The following is a 21,413-nucleotide window of genomic DNA, read 5'->3' as shown; positions in this document are numbered from 1 at the left end:
CCTAACCAGGAGCTGCTGTTGGCCAGCCCTGTGGTTTGTTCCTGCTGTGATGGCTCTGGCAGCTCCCACCAGCAGAATGTCCACCTGTCCTTCCCATCCTAACCCGGCAGGAAGGACACAGGTCCCATGAGAGCCATCACGAACAACCCGTCCATGTGCTTGAGAGAAGAGGGGGAGAGAGGTCTTGTGGGGACTTTACACTGCTGGGGGACAGAGAAATGAACCAGTCAGGAGTTCTGTGCTAGCCCTGCTTGTGGCTACACTGCTTGTGTCCTGGTCTGAGGTCTCCAGGCTGGGATCTGGCCGCACTTTTCTCTTTTTGCAGAGAATTCCACAGTACCGGGAGTGGTGCTGCTAAAGTAGCCCATGAAGCGAGTGGGAGGGTGTTAAAGCAGCCCATGAAGCCTGGTTTTGTGGCCCATTTTGGGAGAAACCAGAGTTCTTTAGACACATGAGCGGATTGTAACAAACGGAGGAGGAGATCATCTTCAAACCCAGCCTGGATCCTTTCTCGGAGCATCCAACACAAGCCCAACATTTGGGCTCACCAAATCTGCTGGCCAAAGATGCTCCCTGACTCCAAAACTACCCCAAACTCTGCTCTGCACCGCTCCTCCATGCCCTGGCGTGGAACAAAGCCTGTCCTAAGAAAGCCACCCCGCGAGCAGGTGAGCACAAAGCAGCCGTGCTATGCGCGGCATCCCCGCGGCCGAGCCAAACCGGGAGATTCACCTGTGCGGCCCAGACAGTGAAGAATTGTTTGGAGCAAAACACTGTGCAATCAAGTGGAGATAGCAGAGGCAATGGGGTCAGGCAGGCTGCCTGGGGCATCTTTCATCTCCAGCTTCGGGAGGTGGGGTGTAAAGTGTGTGCTGGCTGGGCCCAAGGCGGGCTCAAAGGCAGCCTTGTTCTGCCAGCTATCTGCCATCTCTCTGATGTCACACGTTTCATTTGGGCAGCTCACTTCAAAGGCCCCCTTCTCGTGCTCCCTCCCTCCCTTTCTCCCCTTCTGGTTTGGATTTTGCTATTGGAGGGATAATAGCCCAGCTTTCCAAAAACGCATATTGCTGTACAATTAAAAAAAAAAAAAAAATCATCAAAAATAAATCAAAGGTTCTTAAAGAGCAGCTGCTCAAGTTAACCCAGTTCAAGCAGGGCATGGCTGGGACAGTCACCAGGAAACCAAAGTCTCTCATTATCCTTCCCAGCAGCACATCTAAACTCATCCTGGCTCTCCAGCACCCCAAATCCTCCTCCACTGGCGAGAGGCCCCTCTTTACATCTGCATCCACCATCCTTTTGGTGCAGGTCCCTTGGTGCCCTGCCTCCCGCCAGCCACACGTGCAGCCCCTACCAGAGCTCCAGTTTTGGCTGGAGCTTCCAACAAGCCCTGCTTGAAGCACATCAAGCAGCACCTCAGCGCAGCTGTGGCATCAGGACACGCAGCATCCAGCCCCACAGCCCTTGCTGGGTGCCTTGAGGCACGTCCTGCAGGCGGGAGGCCAAAATACCAGCCAGAATAGCAGCCACGATGTGCTGGCCATGCCAAGACAAGACATCTTGCTCAGCTGCAGCCTCTTGTTGAACAACTGTCTCTCTGCCAAGCTACACAAACTTGTCCAAGGCTGCACAGGAGAAAGATGGCATTTCAAAGGGCTCTGGATGCAAACTGCCTACTGGGAAAATGTGCATCCCAGTAAGTGGAGCCCAAAGAGCTGAACACGTCCAGACATACCCTGGCCAAAATAAGTACTGGGTGACTTCAGGTTTTTGAGTTTAGAGAATTTGGCAACAGCAATTTCTAGCCTTTTTTTTACCCCCACAACTGGAAGCTATCCAGCATAGCCAAGATCTTCCTGCACACGCCACACTTCCAGAAGCTGGGGATTTTGTAGGTGGGGGGAAAAAAAACAACGCTGTGGGAGGAAAGGAGTGGAGGGTGGTGTGCTGGTAGCCAGCAGAGGCCCAAAGGTCCTGGACAGAAGGTGTTTGAGCTGCACCCCTTCACATGGCAGCCACTCCACCACGTGGACACCTGGCAGCTGTTCCTTGGCTCACTTCTACGCTGGGGCCATCCTAGTTTTGGCGACAGCAGTGGGAAAAGGTGCAGCAATATTCAAAATAAAGAGATGAGAAATTCAGTAGCCATCAGCCTGCTGACCTGTACAAGGGTGCAGGCTGTAGCTTTCCTGGATGGAGGCTGAAGGGCAGCTGGTAGCTTGTCTCAGGAGTGCCCTGATCTTTAGCTGCCAGACTGCAGCCCCTGAGGGTCCCCCAGATCTCCCACCCCACTGGACAGGCAGGAGTGGAGCTGTGCTGCTGCCCCTCCTCTGCCTGGAGCCTGCTGGGTCAACTCCAGCCCCACCCTGAGCATCACCTGGCCCCACAAGGAGGGAGAGGGGATGCAGTTTGCATCCAGTAAGCCGTTCTGAGGCCTTGGGCAGCGTCATGGAGAAATCCCTTGAGGCCATTGCTTAATGCTGACAGCTGGGAGAGGGGCAGAGGAGCCCTGAATGCCGGCAGTGTGAGCAGCAGCCTTTGCTCCCCAACCCCAGCATCCACAGGAGGATTTAAAGGACTCACAGAACTTACTGGCAGGTATTAAAAGTTCACTGGGGCTGTAATAGCAATCTGTCAGCCTGCTGCTAATCCGTCTTGACAGAAACTTTATAAGAAGCTGAAGCGTGTTAAATAGTCCTGGAGTTTAAGCAGAGCAAACGCGAGGAGAGCGGTTGAAAGCAGAGGGTGTTTTCCATGGACCTCTGACCAAGAGCCCGTGGACCAGCTCAGGGTTTGACTCTGGAGGAGAAACAGGAGAGGCATTTTTAGAAGACACCCAGAGAGCAGCACCCTGAGCAGCTGAGGTGCTGTCCCAGGGGCAGCTGGGGCGCGGGCACAATAGCGGCTCTGTGCGCCCAGGGCCGGGGGCAGCACACGGAGGGGTGCTCAGGGCCACCATCTGATGCACCTGCACTCACCTCCCAGTCAAGAATGCAAATAATCCACATCTGCAAATCCTGGGAAACCCATTAGCGCTGAAACTGGATCCGCTCAGCCCACGAGGGGAGTTTGCCCGCGCATCGCTGCGGTTTTGGGGACGGCCGTGTCAGCTGGGTGTGACAGAGCCCTCAGTCTGGGCTGTGACACACAGGTGGAGTGTGGAGAGCTGTGCTTTGTGTCCTCCAATCCATGGATGTGAACAGGCAGCACGACCAGGTGCAGCCTCCTGGAAAAGCAGCTCGGGGGATGTCCCCTGGGACAGGCAGCCCGCTGCAGGAGTGTCACAGCAGTCACCCACCAGTGCCAAACACACCCAGGACACAGCTCAGACTAACAGGACTGCACTGAGGGACAGCTTCCCATTGCTCTCCAGCAGAAAGGTGAGGCTTCCAGCTGCACTGTAGATTTTATTAGGGACCAGCAGCTGAGGTGCCACCTCCAGTGGGTTCCCACACCAGCAACATTGCTGGGGCCAGTTTGTGTGTGTTGGCACTGCTCTCAATACTCCCCGCAGTAGCTTCGCTCTGGAGCAGATGGCAAAGCTCCATCACCATCTCTGTCTTTTGCTGCTCTGTTTCCCAGGGACCTCCTAAGAACTTTTACCTCTTAGCTGAGAGTCCTGCTCCCTCACTGAAGCATCCCACACCCCACCAGGAACAGTTCTTATTAGGCTTTGCTCACAGGAAGAGCCTTGCACACTGTTAAACTCTCAGTGACGGCCTCCAGAGGATTTTTCCAGTCTCACATTCACTACAGCTTGCTGTTGAAAGAGGGATGGAGAGCAAGACTTTCAGCTAGAAAGAAAACTGAAGGACTCTTAGCACCCTGCCAAGACACCTGGATCACAGGCAAATAGATCCAATAAATAACAGCACACCCAGTTTGGAGCCAGCAGAGAAGAGTCAGCAGTAGCAGTAGCACATCTCCTCCACGCTGCAGCACACCACATGTACTTGTGGGTCTCCAATCAGCTGAGCAAAACCCCTGGGGTTCCTCCAGCAGAGAAACCTGTTGGCCAGAAGGACTCAGTAGCAGCCCAGCTACTGAAAAGCCTGGTCTGCTGTGGCTTTGTGAATCCCTCTGGTGGGCAGCCACAGCCTCTTCCTCACACCTCACCTGCAGGTGTGAGATCGTAGCAGTGCTCGCCGACACAATTCCGGCAGCCCGGCGAGGGATGTGCTGCCACTGAAAACTCCCCCTGGAGCAGGAGGGAACTGGAGGACAGATTTATAAATCTCTTCAGCATCCCTTTATGCAAGACCCAGAGAAACTCAACCCCCAAATTACTTTGGCAAGGAGCTGACTTATGGCTGCATAAGCCTGGCCTGAGCAGAAAAGCAAGGTGGAAATATTTGCTGGGAAAGAAAAGGGAAACACCACTTGCCTCGCTGGGAACGCAGAGTGGGACCTGCAAACAGCAGCTACAAAGGGAACACGTGTACTTGGGTGAAAGTTTGAACTCCAACATCTTGACAGATGTCAGCAGGAGCAGGGAGATGCAGACCAGCTAATCAGCTACAAAGCCCTGAATGCTCACTTCTTACAACTTCTTACTAAGGAAGCACCTTGAAACCATCCCAGAGGAACCCACAAACTCGTGTATTTTATTTATTTATTTTTGTCTTTTTTTTTGGTCTTATTATTTTCCTCTCAGCACATTGTCATCATCTTCCCCAGGAGCAGAGTTGCTCCCAAGAAACCAGATCCCCCCCTGGGCACAAAGCACCCTCTGTGCTCGCCCCGATGCTATCGGGAGGGGCTGGCCGGGTGCACGCGGTCAGGCAGCACCTAAGCTCGGGTGGCCCAGGGTTTTGGGATGAAACAAGACTCCTCCTCCTCCTCCTCCCCCAGCACGCCACAGCTTTGAGGCCACGGTGGGGAGGACTGAAAATGCAGCAGCATCTCCTTGGCTTATTCATATTTCACGGGGAAGCTCCGGCCCTGGCTGACACTGCTCTCCACCAGGCGCTTCTGTCAATCCCTTCACGGGAGCCAGCGCTGCCACAAACATTTGTGAGCTCCTCACGAGCTCCTGGCTGGAGGTGAGCTGCTCATATCAACAGCAGACTTTCACTTGGAGGGAAGGAAAAAGTAAGCAAGTCAAGGAAACAGCTGTTAAACTGCAGGAATAATCAATTAAGCGGCAATTTCATCATTTTGAATAAGCTTGCTCGTAATTAAAAGCCTTCTGAAGGAAGTGATTATGCTCTAATTGATGGGAACCGTACAGGCCAGGAAAGAGGCAGAGCAATGGTTTGAACAACCATTTCTGGGGCACGGAATGGGCTGCAGGTCCCACCACTGCTGCCCAGCACATTGCAATTCTTTTGAGGATGGCACCTGCCCTGGGGCTTCTTTGTGGCTCTAGCTCCTTGCCAAAGACTCGCTGATGTTTTTCTCTGGATTCATTGCCCATCTCACCCTCCCAGTTAGCCCAGCCTGACATGGGAAAGCCACTGGTCAAACACCAGCCACGCTGGTGGCTCCTTCCCTGCCGCTGTTTGCAGATGGCTCAGCCAGCTGCTGCTGAGAATTGGCCCCATTTCTCACAGCTTAAATCTGAGGATCCAAACAGGCTTTCAGGTGGTTCACGGTGCCTCTGCTCAGGCCTCCCAGTCTGCCCTGGTGGGACTGCTCCTTTTGTTTTACAGGGAAGTGACCACCTCATCTTCCTTATCCTCCCCAACCACGCTGCTCCCAGCTAACATCCCCTTTTTCATCTCTGCCACATTTGTCACTGTCCTGTGGCCACCACGCCCTGCCTGAGCTTCCCCTCCTGTCTCCAGCTCTGACACCCCAGCCTTTGTTGAAAAAAGCAGTTTTTCCCCCCTGGGATTTGGCTTCACGTGCCCCAGCCCCCAGGTCTTCTGCTGGGATGTCACCGCTCCTTCCTCACCCCTCCGCCTACTCCAGGAGGAGACAGAGCAGCCAACAGTCAGTTATAGCTTCTGGCAGGCTCCAGCTAATCCTTTTGGAAGAGTTTCACCAGCCTCCTCTCCCCAAACTCCTCAGGGGCTCTCCAGTTACTTCCCAAATACCTCCACGCACTCGGCTGCAGAGCCAAACCCTCCAAGCCTGGGACACCAGTGTGAGGTTGTCAGGACAACACAACCAGCCACCCAAGGCACAGGTGTTACGCTGCATCTCCAGTTCCATGATCTCATGCTGCATTTTCCAGGCAGTCCCTGCCTCTTTGAGCAAGAGTTGCTCACTCTTTCCCTTCTCCTCCTCCTCCTCCTCGCTCTCTCATGCACAGCCTCGGGGCTCTCCGTGCTTTCATATTATTTTGAGCTTGTGTTGAGCACAGACTTGTTTCCTCGCAGATGCTCTTGGGAACGTGCAGAAAAAGCCTGAGGCTTGGTGGATACCTCCCTGCACAGCCCCTCCTCTCCCAAGCAGATACTATTGCATCTGTGCTGCGAGGAACAGAGGCCAGAGCTGCTGGGGGGCCAGCTTCAGAGCCCTGAGCTGAGATGCCAAAGCTCAGCTCTCCAGAGTTTGTCTGGGCTCTCTCAGAGTCCTAAATAAGATTGGTTGGGAGCAATTGGTTGGGGCTCTTCGCCCCACTCCAGGCCACCAAATCGATCGGGCTGTAGGGCAGCGCCTTCCAGGGCTCACCACCAGCTCCCCATCCCTTTGCCACAGGGGTTTTCCTCCTGCCACAGATTCACCCTGCCCTGAGACCTCAATCCAAGCCACCAGGCATCCCTCTGAATGAGCCTCCTGTTCTCAGGGTCATCAGAGGGGAAATCTGATCTCCCCTCTGAAGCGGCAGCTCCCAGGGCCCGGGGCAGCGGGAATCTGCTGCTCCTCACCCAAAGTGCCGTCGGTATTTGATCACTCCCAGTGTTTTGACATGGTTTGCAGTCGGATACGCTCGTCCTCAGCCTGTGAACTCCAAGGTGTCAATCAGGCAAGCACATGTCAGCCTCCACAGCGGTGCCTAGGAGGTCTACAGCTGACAAGATAACCTTTTCATGACCAACACAGTTGCCACTTGGAGGAGTGGAGACAAGAATTTGGTCTGATCTCCAACAAGATAAGGAGCTGTTATTCGCCTTTTTTACACCTGAGGAGCTTCTAACCCTTTTATTGCCTTTCCATCCCAAGTCTTCACCGTTTCATAAAGAGGTTTTTTGCTCCTTTTTCAAATAAATTTTTCATGCAGGTGACCAGCAGTGGAAGAAAAGACTTAGAAAATGCAGCTTTGGACAGCTGGTGTTACCTGGGATCTTGCTCACAGACCTACCATAAAGCCAAGTGGTTTGAGTCTTATCATGTGTCACAAGACAAGTGTTTTCTAATGGGTGGCATTAAGTGTCCAGAAGAGTGTCAGTGTAGGTATCAAACATCTGGTAATTATTTCACTCTGGAAAGGTGACAGGAACAACCAAAGCTTTGGCATTTTCACACAAAAAAAAAAAAACCCACAAAAAAACAACCAATGAAGCAAACAAAACACAGAATTTGTCTCCTCTCATGTCGAGCTCCAGAAAAGGACCTAGCCTGTGGGTTCCTTGGGATCCAGGCCCTCTCCACCTCCCACGTGCAGAGAGATCACCCATGGGTGTGGGCACATGAGAAGCTCTCCTGCAGGTTCTTCTCCCCCAGGACATGCCCACATCACACCAGACAGCAGCCCCCAAACGCCCAGGGCAGCAAGAGGCCGTGGTCTGGGCTTCCCACACGGCTGTGTCCTCACTGCACCAGCATCTTGGTGGGGTTTGGGGCTTCCTCCCACCCACACCAGCTGGCAGGAGCCAGCACAGCTCTGCTGACTGCAGCTACGTGCTGAGCCAGGCCACTCAGAGCAAGGCAAGGCTCCAGCCCTTCACCTGGAGGTGGTTTTCCTAGACAGCAAGGTCATATCCTCCCAGGAAGGTTGTTTCCTCCAGCTCCTGCACTGGAAGTCTCCAACAAATACCCAAAAACCACCACCAAGACTCAAATACCCAGCTGCATTACCCAGCACGGGCCAATGCCATTTTGATTTTCACTCCAGGCTGCATCTGCCACGAGCTCCTGAGCCATCCATTCACAAAGAGCAGGTTAATTAACATAATATCACTCAGAGCTGGCTGCCTATCAGTATCATCTAATCAGTGTCCTCAACTGACAAGAAATCTCTGACTTGATCTCTCCTTGGCCACCGAGCAGTGCCTGAACAGAAGCAGCTTTGTTTGGAGTCGCTGGAGACACAAAGGTCAGCTCCCGACCCATTCCTGGCATTGCCCTTGCCTTGGAGAGTGAGGTAGAACCTGTTTTCGTGTCAGACCTTGCTCTTTTCTTCCTGCCTTTGACAAGAAGGTATCGTCTGTCCCAGGGAGCCGCTCCCCAGCTGCCAGCGGGCTCAGACATGGTGTGGCAAGGCAGCCCCACAAAAGGACATCCCAGGGGGACAAACCAAGGGACACCTGACAACCCACCCACCACCTGCAGAAGATAAGGCCCAGCCAGTTCTGCTTTGGCAGGATCCATCCACACCCTGAAATAAGGGACAGGAGGATATGAAATCCAGATGACAGGAGGACCCACATCTGCTGCTCCATGGCAAGATTGCAAACTGGGCTCACGTTCGAGCACAGGGCCAACTGGCAGAAGAACAGGTTTAAAAACCACGAATTCTCCCAACTTTGTTAGACAAAAATCTGCCCTCACCCGCAATTCTGCTCCTTTCCCCAAATTACATACTCTATATAATAATTTTATACATATGCCCACATTTGCATCAAGAGACTGTTATTATAGGGTGTCATTACATTTTTACAAGATTTTAAAAGTAGGCAACTAGTCTGCATGACACGGGGGTTTTTATTTAGGGGGAAGCAATTTAGCAAGTGTAAATTGGCAGCTGGGCTGATGAAAAAACCAGGCTGATGCACCTGAGCATTTTTCAAACAGGAAATAGCTGTGGGTGGGGAAGACAAACCTTTTCTCTTTTAAACATTAATAATAAACTCCCACAAATTTAAGCATGACGTTTTAAGAAGTATCCGAGGGAGAGGAGTTTTTGAGGCAGTTTTAACAACCATTAAGGGAAACCTATTTTTACACTGCAAGCTTGGGTGGTGTTAACCCAATTGCCTAGAGCTGATCCTACAAATCATGATGGTTTTGTGGGCCACGGCAGCTCCTCCAACACCACCTATAATCCACCTCCCCCAGATCTGCCCTCTTTTCCACACAGCACCAGCCAAGTATTTCTCCAAGCCCACCAAGCCCAGTGTGAGAGAAACCTCAAGCCATAATTTCCCCAACCTGTCCACCACAAGTCCAACCCTGTTGCTGTCTTGAAACAGAGCAAAAACCCAAAGCCACCCAGGCAATCCAGGCTGCTCTTGGGCTGCTCTTTTTTTTTTTTACAACTTGGAAAATAAAAATGACAAGTTTTCTTCTTAGGGTCATGTTATTTTAGAATTTTTTTTTATTTTTTTTTGGCAGGTTGGACTTAGAAAACATTTCCTACCCCAGGAGCTGCAGAGCAGGGACTGATGATGGGCAGGAAGGAGCACACCTTGAACAACTCAGAAAAGGAGCTGTGGATCCCCACTTGCTGGCATATTCATGGAACCTCTCTGTGTCTGGGAGCTGTGGTAAGAGCAATTCCTTTTGGGAAACACCTGCACATAGCTTTAAGGCAGTCCTAGCATGGAGTTGCTCGTGGTCCTGATATGGAGGGCTGGGGCTCATGAAGGGCTACTCCAGGTGAGAGCTTGGTGAAGACCCCCAGGAAGCCCTTCTTTGCCACTGTGGGTGGGAGCCAGAGACAGCTGTCTCACCTTCCAGACCCACCAACCTCTGCCTGTTGGCCACAGAGGACACTCCAAGGGCCACTTTAGTCCCAGACCACAGAATATGATGGGACCCCAGCACAGGCTGCCCAGAGAGGCTGTGGATACCCCACCCCTGGAAGTGTTCAAGGCAAGGTTGGATGGGGTTTGGAGCAACCTGGGCTACTGGAAGGTGTCCCTGCCCATGGCAGGAGGCTGGAACTGGATGGTCTTTAAAGTCCCTTCCAACCCAGACAATGATGGGGTCTGCGATTCTGTGAACATTTGATATGGAAAACCCATCAAGCAAAAAACTTCTGACAAGACCTTGCTGCCATCAGAGATGACTCAAACCTTTCCCTCTCCCAGTCAAGAGGACACAACCACGCAAGAAAACACCAGGCTTTTTTTTTTTTCCTTTTTTTTTTTTTTTTTTGTTTCTTCAACAGAGATTATTTTCTTATTTACTTATGGGTTTTTTTTTTTGTCTTTTTAATTTCATCTTGGTGCGTGATTTCTGACAGTGCTGTCAGAAAATCAGCCACCTCCAGACCCTGCTACATTCAGTGTCAGACCGGACAGTGGCGACGAGCCAGTGTTTTGAGCCTCACAGTCACTTGCACGTCTCTACGGGTTGTCGCTTACATCGCTCGTGAACAGCAGCACAAAAGGACACAACGCATGAAAACGAGAGTGGGGATGAGGTGAGGGCCAGCTGGAGGCTCGACCCCAAGGAGAACTTTCCCCAGGTTCCCAGAGTTCTGGCAGGGACGAAGCTGAGCGCGGGGTGGGAAAGGCAGGGCTGTCCCTCCTTTCTGCTTCCTTGGGCTGCAGCGTTTCCCGGTGCCAGGACACCAGCTCACACCGGCCTAGCACCCAGATTTGGGGACATGGGATGGGGTCACAGGTGTAGAAGCATGGCTGAGCCCTGGTGGGCTGGGATGTCCAGCATGTCCACCCCACACTGACCTCCTGGACACGTCCAGCAGTGGGGACAGGACCTGGCCACCACGCTGCCCCCATCAATCTGCTGGCATAAAGCAGGTTTCTGGACCCAGCTCCGCTCTGTGCTTCAACTGCACCTCGAAGCCAGTGGGGCAACCTGAGAACACCAAAAATAACCAACCCCAAAACCCAAACCTGTCGCCTGAAATGAACTGATGTCCCTTCCCTGCCACTGGGCTTTTGCAACCTAAACATAACGTTTATAAAAAGTAAAATTATTTCCTCTTATAACTTAAGTGCATTGAGTATTTTCCTTAAATATGGTTCACACTGAAAATAAAGTTACTTTTGCTGTACAGTAAATTTCTGATAGACTTAGAAATAAACTTTTTTTTTTTTTTTTTTTGTTGATACAATCTGGCGGGCGTGGCCGTGCAGCGCAACACTCCCGGCCACACGGCTCTGCACGCAACACGCGTGCGTGCCCACACACACACACATCCACACACACAGCCCCATCCTCAGGAACAGGGGCAATGGTAGGGGTTTCTAGCTTTCTATATTCGCATGGGAACATCTATCTTAAAAGTCCCTACGTTTAAGCAGCGGGCACTCAAACTGGTTGAGGGAAGAGAAGAGGGGAAAAAAAACAAACCCCTGCGGCGACGTTTTCCCCTCGTGCTTCCCCAAAGTGTTGTCAGCCTTCCAAATTTCAAAGGCCAGCAGATGCTGCAGTTTTCTCCATGAGGACTGGCAGTTTGCTCTTCCTAAAGGTGGGATTCAGCGCTGGGATGCTCCTACGGGAGAATCCCCCTTCCCCCTGCCGCAGTGAGAAATTTTTGTCTCCCCCTTTGAAATTTGAAAATCCACCAGCCAGCTGCAAAAACCACTCCTGTCCCTAATCCTAGGCTCCTAAGAGAAACATGAAACTATGCAACCCATAACTTAACTCGCTCCTTGGGAATCCCAAGCTACAACATTATTTGACGGCGTCCCAGCAGCATCACTCCCCTCCCTCCCAGCCCCGGGGAGCTCTGCGGCCCCTCCTGGGGGGACCACGCTGCGCTCAGGAGGTGAAGTAGGAGTTCTGCATGGAGTACAGGTGGTCGATGGGGTTTCCCACTCGTGCCTGGAGCGGCCCTGCGTCTGCTGTGCCCAGGAAGCAGTCCCCCAGGTTGCTCAGTGAGGTATCGTCGCTGTCCAGGTCGTGGAAGAGGGGCTCGGCACCTTGGGAAGCAAGGAAGGGACAGAAGGAGATCAGAGCCTGCTTCCTCCTCCAGCACCTTGACAGTGCCTGGTACCCTCAGCTTTTGCAGTGATGCCTTAGGATTTTAGCTTTACTATTTTTCAGATCCTGTACTGCACTGGTGCATGACTCTAAACTCCATGGAAAGTGTCAGCTCCTGTCTCCACATTTTGGTCAGACAGAACAATTCCTTTAGGCCTGAGACTCAAGAACACCCTACTGCTTCAGGCCCTGAAAAGTATCAGCAAAAGTGAATTGGGGAGGAACAAACTGGGGGTAAATTACTTCATTACCTGAAGCTGTAATTGGAGAATTAACCCCTCATATGCAAATGGACCAAACTTAACAATTGTCAAAAAAACTCATGACCATCCATTTTGGGTATTGCCAAAAGGCTTCATCTCCCCTTAATGTACTTGAAGGCCCTTCATTAAATATATCCCCTTTTATCCTTTTAACTTTGCCCTCTATTTCTAACTAAGCCCAAAACAGGCATCAGTAGCATGAAGTATTTAGGGGTGATGAGACCCCACCACAACCCAGCATCTCTTTGAAGGAGAGGAGGCCAAGAGGCCATCCCCAGAGCCCTACCATAGGGGTGCATGTGGTCTCCAGGCATCTGGGGCGGGGTGAGCCCTTGCCGGAAAGGGTCGGAGCCGTAGACACTCTGCTCCATGCCCAGCAGCTGCTGGGGCGGGGGCAGAGCCGTGTAAGGGTTCAGCATCCCCTCCAGCCCTGTGCTGCCGCCCCCGCCGTTTGTCTGGGCTGCAAGATAAGATCAAGGTAAGGTCAAGCCATGGCTGCTGCTTTTTGGGTGGCTGAGCTCCGCTGGGAAGCCTGGAGAGGGCTGGGAAATAGGGAAAACCAAATTGTTGTACCTGAGCTCAGGCGCTGTGTGTTTTGCTGGTCCTGCTGCTGCTGCTGCTGCCTCCTGGCGAGCTTCTTCATCTGGGAGAGAAGAAAGGGAAAAAAAACCAGGATGAAATCATCCCCCTGGCCAAAGCCAGGAGGGAGGGAGCCCCAGCCATGGATGCTGGCACCCCTTGTACCCACCTTGGCTCGCTGGTTCTGGAACCAGACCTGCACCACACGGACGCTCAGCCCCGTCTCTGCTGCCAGCGTCTCCCGCACCTGGGGGAGAAGAGTGACTCTCAGCTCACTCAGCTTGTCAGGGGCACTTTAGGAAGGGTCAGATCAGCCAGGCCAAGTCCATGCTCAGCACCCAGGACATCCCCAAGAGCTGGAGGCAGCTGGGGCCCTTCTCCCCATACCTTTCTGCAGGGCTTGGAGGAGACCTCAAATGATGCCTTGAATGCTCTCCGCTGCTGCGTGGTCAGGATGGTTCGTGGCCTCTTGGGCCGTTTGTGATCCTTCCCATCCTCAGTGCCCTTCCCCGAGGCCTGGCCCAACTTGCAGATGCTGTCCTCATCATCACTTTTGCCTAAGGATGACAAAAAAGCAGGTCCTTTACAGACAACAGGCGGCACACGCCATCTCCAGCACGGTCAAAATAATCCCAGAGATTTAAAACAAGCTGGTGTTGGTGGGGATCTTGTTCTGAGTATGTGGGAGTCAAAATAATCTGAGAGATTTAAAACAAGCTGGTGTTGGTGGGGATCTTGTTCCGAGTATGTGGGACAAGCTGAGGTTTGGGACTGGCTGCCCTATGGCAGCTCAGAGAGTGGGGTGTGGGGGAGAGCTACTGCTGACTGCTCAGCCAGCAGATGTGCTTTTGGGTTCTTCTTTTCCCCAACAGTGTGAGCAGCTGCAGTGTGAAACCCTGGGACAGCTGATTTTCCCTCCACCAGAGCCAGATCTCTGCCTGCTTCACAGGAATTTCCAGCCAGGCCACAGCTGGGGGCACATCTGGACACAGACACACAGGTCACATCCACGTGAGGGACCAGAAGTCATCAAGGACCAGTGTGTGCCCCTGGACAGCCCAGTTGGAGACAGAGATTGGGTCCCTCTGCCCAGGCAGAGCAGGCTGGGGGAGGTCAGGGTGAGCAGGGATGCTCTGAGACCCCTCACAAACACCCTCTGACCTCCCCTACCATGGAGGACAACCCCATTTAGAGCAGACTTGTATTCATACATAGAAAGCAGCACCTTCCTGCCTGTTATTCCCTTCTTTCTGTGGAGTTTTAAATCTCCCTGGACAGAAAGCCAGGGTCTTCCAGCCTTCACCCCTCAGGTATTCACTGTGATGTGCTGCTCCACTGCATTCCCAGGCACTGGGATGCATCTCCCTGCTGCTCTCCACCACTCAAGCACGGAGCTTTTGGGTGGGAAGTGGACAATGCCTCTTCTTCATTTACTGCTGATGACCTTGCTTGCTCACCACTGCTGTGATGCAGGTTTGACAGCACCTTCCCTCTGGCTAGCTATAAATCACAGCCTTTTCCAGCAAGTTCCTGCACTGTTCACTTGGGAATGATAATGGAGGTGCTGGTTTGATACGGAGGCAAGGCTGTGCTTGAACCAAGTCCACGCCAGGGCTGCCGTGGCTCTGGGAGATGGGGATGGACCAGGGAGTGTGAGCCTGGCTCAGGGTGAAAACAGGCCAGCTCCAACCCCATGGCAAGAGCTAAACATGGATCATACACACCAGAAAGGTTCCTGTCCAACCCAGGTGGGAGTGAGGAAAGACTGGAGCAGATCTCCAGGGCGAGGGGAGGCAAAGATCCCCGTGGAGCAGCAAGAATGCTCTCAGGCACCAGTTACCTCTGCTCTCCACACTACTGGGCTCTCTCCTGGGTTCCAGCCAACACAGGGATCTTCCCTGATAGGGGAAGGGATGGACATTCCCTGGGAGGGATGGGACAGGGAGAGCTCTTCATGCTGGCAGTCCCCAAACAGCCAGAAGCTGGGTCTGTCCCCTGGGAATCAGAAATCTGGGAATCAGAGCCTTGCTGCTGCTCGAGCTCCCCTCTCAGCACATCCATGACATTCCCACACCAACAGGGAAGACAAACTGCAGTTTCCTTGCATGTCCCAGCCCGAGGGATGCCACCCTCCGGCATCTCAGAACCCCAGAGAGGGGAGGCCCAAGCTGTGGGGCCTCTGATGGGGATAAGAGCAGTGGCTGCTGATGCTGCTGCTGCCTCCTCAGTGCCAGGTCCCTGTTCTGCCAAGCTGCTGGCTTTCCTGAATGCTGAAGGAGTTTAATTTTGATGGAAAGGTAGAGATTTTTACAAGTCATGGGAGAAGGAACGTCAACTGGTGCCCAAACCCGTTTGCACCCAAGGGTGAGGTCAGCACCCCTCTCCCCTCCAGCCCAGGAGGGGCAGAGCTCAGCATGGCAGAGCTGATGGGCTCCATCGAGTCCACGATGCTCAAAACCCACTCCAAGGGGGGAAAACCCGCTCAGAGCAGCCTCTCCAAGCCCTCCCCCCGCCAACACCTGCTCCCCAAATCCCTCCCAGTGTCAAAGGGAAAGAAGGAAAAGTGAAGCCGGATTTGGCGGGGTATTACTTTTAATTAACTCTCCCTTTCAAGCCTTTCCCCACTGAGGAGGGGGGAGAAATTAATGAGTGTCTGGGGCTGCCCCTGACGTCACCTGGGAAGGGGCTGGGGCGATGGATATTGTGCAGCGTGCCCTCGCTCCGACCTGGCGAGCCCACATCCCGCCGCCGGGGCCAGGACATTCCTCGCTCAGGAGGATTTAGGGAGAGGAGAAACGTTAGGACGCTTTTAATTGGAAAGCAGGGTCCTCTTTCAGAGGGGCTTGTTTACTTAGGCTGGGCGGCGGAGGCTCGGGGGAGGCAGTAATTGAAGCGAGGGTTTGGGAGATTACAGACAACATATGGCTCGCTTTTTATCTGCGCTTTCTCATAAAGTGGCCCTTGGTGTGTGGGGGAGGGAGGGAGAGAGGGTGGGGGGCTTCAAAGCAGCCAGGGGGGGACAGGGGAGAGGCTGGACGAGCTCATCACATGCTGCTGGTGGTGGTGATGGAGAGGGGATGCTGCTCTGGTGTGGGGGCAGTGGGGTCTGGGGGATGCAGGAGGATGGGGAGAAGCCACCACACACTGGGCATCCACAGGGGATGGGTACCTGGATGTGTCATTGTCCCCAGAGCCATGCAACGTCCCAAGACAAACCTGGCAGCCACCAAAAGCAGCCAGGGATGGTGGTGGGGCCAAGCTATGGGGTCTGTGGGGAGATGGAAAGGGAGAAGGGCTGGGACCCCCCAGTCAGAGGCTGCCAGGCCATGTCAGGGGCTTTGGGTTAGGTTTCTGATCAGCCAAGGGGTTGCCTTGCCCTTTTGACTCCCACACTGGCCCTTCACATCCCTCAGGTCTCAGCTGGAGTTTCCACCAAAATAAGTCTTTCCCCTGGAGGTTTTTGCTAAGCTGAAGCTCTTGGTTTGGCCGGAGCTGCTGGCAGCAGGGCTGGACCACGGGCTGATGGGGAGGAACAGCTCCCCAACCTTTCCCCAACTGCCCTTTTCCCCCACTAGGAACAAACCCAAACCATTGTGGCTGATCTGCTTTCTCTTCTGCGTGACATCTCCTCATTGGTTCCTATTTGAACTGAAAAGGGTTTCCATATCCCAGAGGGAAAAAAAATAGCAATTCTTCAATCAGTTAAGGACTTTCCCAGGGCTAAGGGAAGAGGCAGCCCCGGAGTGCTGGATCCTCCTGCACTCCTGCCTCTCCAGCTCCTCCAGCGCTGCACCATCATTCACCAGCTCCCCCCAGCCACCTCCTCCCGTGGGCTCACTCTCATTTTTAAACATCCCCACTGTTAATTGCAAAGGACTTTTTTTGTCCTGAGCAAGCAGGGTTGCAGAGCTCACACAGAACCCACACAGGCAGCGCTGCAGGACTGATGGGCTTTCGCTGCAGAGGAGCACAATATTAAAGAGAAATACAGGCTTTGGGCAAGTTTTGCTCCGTATCTTCTACAGAAGCCATCCCCACCCCTTCACAAATCTTCTCCCAGCTACAGCACTCCAGTGACAGAGAGCACTGGGCTTTGTTGTGTCCAGGCTTCACACTTTAACAACACACTCCTGATCCTGATTTCTACTGTTTTTAAATCCAATACTTTGCTCCAGCAGGGAAAAGGCAGCTCCACTTGCCCACCCCTCCTCCCCAGAGCTGCTGGCAGCCCTTTCCAGAGAATTTCAAAGGTAAATCCTTTCCCTCCATAAAGCAGATTTTTCCCCAGTGAGGGATTTTAAGGGGAATTGAGAGACTGGTGAGGAGCAGGGCTCTGTGGGGCTGGTGTTATCAGGAGGATTTTGGCTAGCAGATCATCAGATCATTTCCACCCTCCCAGTCCCCAGTGCTGGGATTTCTTACTAAATTTGTCTTCCTGGGAAACATTTGGGTTTAATTTGCATTGACTGCAGATAGATTATTTTAATGCTGGTCTGATGCTCTGGGCAGCCTAACCTGGCTGTGACACCCTGGTTGGAGCAGGATTCCAGCCAGTGTCACCTCTCCTGCAGCGCCCTGCAGTGTCCCCACAGTGTCCCCATGATGGGTCAGCAGGCTGGTTCTGGCCATCAGAAGCCTCAGAAGCTGCTGGGGACACGAGGTTTGCAGACTCCCTGCCGCCGGCTCGTGTTTCAGCTCCGTGCCTCAGTTTCCCCTTGCTCTTAAAAGGGGTGACTACAGCAGAAGCAGCTCACTCCTTGTTCTCAGCCTCTCCAGAGCCCCAGGCAGGGACAGTGAGGCACAGGGGTGGGACACAGGTTTAGCCCGAGGTAGTCAGTGGCCAGCTCTCCCTCCCACACCCGGGGAAGCTGCACGCCCCTTGGACAAGGCCAGGAGCACAAACCCCTACAGGAACGATCCCTTATGGGGTGGGATGGTCCACAGAGCATCCTCCAGCCCCGCAGCCCCTCACTGCTGATCTCACTGCTCAATCCCTCACCACCAGCTGGAGGATCCAATGGTGCTTACAGAGCTTATCCCCTCACACCAAAGGGCAGAAGTTCAGGGCAGCGAGCCCAAACCTCACCTCCAGACCCCTCCAGAGGCCTGGGAGCGGCACCAGCCAGGGAGACGCCGGGCGCGGGCGGCCCCTTACCAGAATCCGACAGAGCCGGGCTCACCAAGCTCAGCAGCTCCCGCTCCTTCTCGTAGTCGCCCTTACAGAGGAGCTGCCCCTCCTTCAGCACGAACTCGTCGCCCTTCTGCAGGCGCCGCTCACAGACGCAGCAGCAGAAGCAGTGCAGGTGGTAGACGCTCTTCTGGGCGCGCATCACCAGCTCGCTGGGCGCCACGGCCTCCAGGCAGCCCGCGCACTTCACCGCGAACAGCCTGCGGGACAAGCAAGGGGACAGCCCGCTGTGACATCCCACGGGTGCTGGGACAAGGGATGGGGCACCCCACGGAGGGGAGATGGGCCACGGGCATCTCCCGTGTGGGGTGTGGGGTTGAGTTGAGGGGCCAAAGACAACGGTGCGGGGACGGCGGACGCGTGCGCTCGCCCGGTGCCGATGGGGGGATGCTGCTTTTGGGTCAGCTTTAGCAGTTTTGGGGCTTACCAGGTGCTGGCTATGAATATGGCCAAGTGATGAAGAGCCCAACATCACAGATGCTCCAGGTGAACAAAAAAAAAAGGTACCAAACCCAACAGCCCAGGTACTGCCAGCACCACCAGACAGCACCACTTCCACACGGGTTTCATCAAGCCAGCTCCACATCTCACCTCCCTCCAGCTCATGCCTGGACCCAAGGAGATCCTGGAGACAGCAGTGGGGTCAGGGAGCTCGTCTGTGCCTCTCCACAAGCACCCACAGAGAGTATCCCCACCCTCCCTCACCCACAAACCACCCCATGCCTCTGGCCTGGGTCACCCCATCCCCACCTGCAAACCCATCAGGAATGTCTAATATATCATAAAAATCTCCAAGACAGCATCCCTGGGGTTAAGGCCAGTGCCAGACTGAAGACTTGACGCGTCAAAAGGAAAAGGAAAAGCTCAGCTTGTTCCTTGACATTGATGTGACAGCGTTTGAGGCATCCCTAATTAAACCATTCCCAGGTTTCAAGACTCTGGCTTTAGACTTAAAAGCCAATAATAATAATAACAACAGCAATAACAGTTTAGGTTGGAACAGAGCTTTTCTGAGTTTAAACGTCCCTACTGATCAATGATTTACAGCTGGGGGAAACTGAGGTGAGGAGAGCAGAGGTGGCAGGACCAGTGTTGGCTTCAGAGCACTTTGGAGGCAGCTGGAATTAACCTTAGGGCCAGATATTTTCAGTAAATGGGATCACCAAGAGAGAGGTTTGAAGGTATCAAACCAGAACCTCTTTGCCACACCCAGATATTTGACTTCTTGGCTTGGACACAGTGTAGGAAAAAAAACCCACTGTTTACCCAGTCTCGTCCGAAATATCTGTGGGAACTGGACATTATTATTCCCCTGTCTTGGTGACTTTGGCCCAGAAAGAGAAGTCAAAAGTCAGCACACATCCTGCAGAGGTTACCTCCGAGCTTTCAATCCTTTTTTTATTTCTTATGGCTGTTACAAAAACCCAGATAGGAAGGAAATGTGCTGAATCAGCCCCGTTCTGACAAGCAGAGGACCAGATATATGCAAAACCCTCATGGGAAAACCATCAGAAAATGGGGATTGCTTGAAAAAGCGCCTGCTCCCTCCCAGGTTTCCCCCAAAAAAGCATTGGCAAGCACAAGGGTCTGGTGCAACACTCTCCCCCATGCCAGCCAAATCCAGGCCACGCTCAGCAAAAGGTGGCATTCCCAAAGAAGAAGGAAAGGGGTGTTATAAAGCTTTTATAAAACGCTGTCGTCACCACAGAAAGTGAGAAACCACCAAATAAAATGTAGAGGTTAGGGAGTTTATAATTCCACGCATTGCCATTAGTAGCTTTTATTTCTCTACATTCAGCTTTAATTCCCCGAGTTTGCCGACAGCTGTCTGTCCCTAAGATGTATTTCCAGCATCCCTAAGAATGCCCTGGGAAGAGAGGGATGTGTATTCCCTTGAAAGCATCCCTTCTGAAGGGTCATTTTTTTTTCTTGTTCCAGCTCCAGCGTACACTGGCTGGCGTTAATATTTCTGTAGTCGCTTCATCTTTAATTATGTCTTTTTTATGTCAAAGTGGAGGCTATTTGTATTCGTCTGGCAGCACATTCTCATCCTGTTTAAATGATGTTTAAGCCCTACCTGTTGGGATTACCAACTGCTCTCAGTAATAAAATATTGATAAGGTATTACATTACAGACATCCAGGAATAAGTGTGCCCAAAATTTGTGTCACTCATCAGAGAGCCACAAACCTTTTGCCAACCAGGCACAGCAGCACCAAGCCAGCAGTGGATGTTTCCAAGCCCAAAGCGTGCTGCACAGCAGGAAGGTGTGAGATTTAGGTAAATGGCTGCCTGATATCAGACACTTAAAGCCATTCTTAGGTGGCTGAATAAACGATTTTATTTCCAATGCTGTTCAGTCCAGGTGTCTTTCACTGCCCACTGCAGGACTCCCCCGTCCCTGGGCAATGGGAGCTGCAGAGAAATCCACATAAAACCTCTTCCACAGTATGAAACCATAAAGAGCTCCTCATAAACACACAATAAACGGAGACCTCAGGCACTAAAAGGTCACAGGCAGAAAAATTACAGGTAGTAATGGAGAGAGTGCAAAGGGTCTTGTTGGAATCCCAACACCCTTGAGACCCAGACTGTAGCAGCCACTCTGCAGGGACCAGGGAATAACATGGATATTGCATGGATAACCCCTCATATAGATAATTCCACACATGGATAACCCCACACAGGGATAGCCCCACACATGGATGCTGCCCTTTGGGGACAGCCCCACACAGGGCACAGATAACCCAGCTGGAACTCCCCTGCTCAGCCTGAGATGGGGCTGAAGGAAAATTTTCTTGCAGCACCAGGTCTAAGAATTAATTTAACATTTTAGCCTGAGATACAACAGCCTGGATCTGGCGAGATCTCTGGGACCTTCAGCTCCATGCCCAGCTCTCTCCTGCTTCACTCATGGCATCTTAGGAGTGCTTTAGGTTCTCAGTAGGGTTTTTTTCCCCCCCTCCATAACCTGTGGTCCCAAATCTAAGCCAGGCCTGAGTGGCAGCACTGGATTTGTTCAGCCAGGTGGGAAGTGCTCAGGGCACCAGACAGCACTGGGATGCTTGATGGAGAACCAGGCTGCCATCAGCAGCTCAATAAACACCTCATTGAAGCACTGACAGTGAGTATTTGTAAATAAAACCAACACACTCGACTTTGGGAGGAGCTGGAACCAAAAGGTAGTGATGTGAGCAATTTCTATCACCACACATAGCCTTTTGTGTCTGATCTTTAAAATATTCCTGCTCTTGTTTTGATTAATTTGCCTTTTAAGTTTAGGTCTCTTTTGGAACGACAATCTGCAGTTTTGAGGCCAAAAGGGGCTGGTGGTGGCTTTCAAGAAAATCTTGAAGCAAAACATCTGGGCATTTCCAAAA

The 21,413-nt window shown here is 52.7% G+C and overlaps 1 protein-coding gene across 1 annotated transcript in view; it reads right to left on the bottom strand.

Moving 5' to 3' along the window:
• Nucleotides 1-10,248: 10,248 nt before the first annotated feature.
• Nucleotides 10,249-21,413, bottom strand: part of LMX1A (LIM homeobox transcription factor 1 alpha) — a 42,271-nt gene continuing 31,106 nt past the window's right edge. The window contains exons 3-8 of the mRNA XM_033516539.1: nt 18,001-18,233; nt 13,233-13,402; nt 13,015-13,092; nt 12,840-12,909; nt 12,553-12,726; nt 10,249-11,942 (exon numbers count right to left, since the gene is read on the bottom strand). Coding sequence (XP_033372430.1) covers nt 11,782-11,942; nt 12,553-12,726; nt 12,840-12,909; nt 13,015-13,092; nt 13,233-13,402; nt 18,001-18,233 — 886 coding nt within the window. The 3' untranslated portion in view covers nt 10,249-11,781. The remainder of the gene's footprint in view (nt 11,943-12,552; nt 12,727-12,839; nt 12,910-13,014; nt 13,093-13,232; nt 13,403-18,000; nt 18,234-21,413) is intronic.

The sequence above is a fragment of the Parus major genome, chromosome 8 (assembly GCF_001522545.3).
Source record: "Parus major isolate Abel chromosome 8, Parus_major1.1, whole genome shotgun sequence".
NCBI lineage: Eukaryota > Metazoa > Chordata > Aves > Passeriformes > Paridae > Parus > Parus major.
This window is presented reverse-complemented; position numbering and strand designations above follow the sequence as displayed.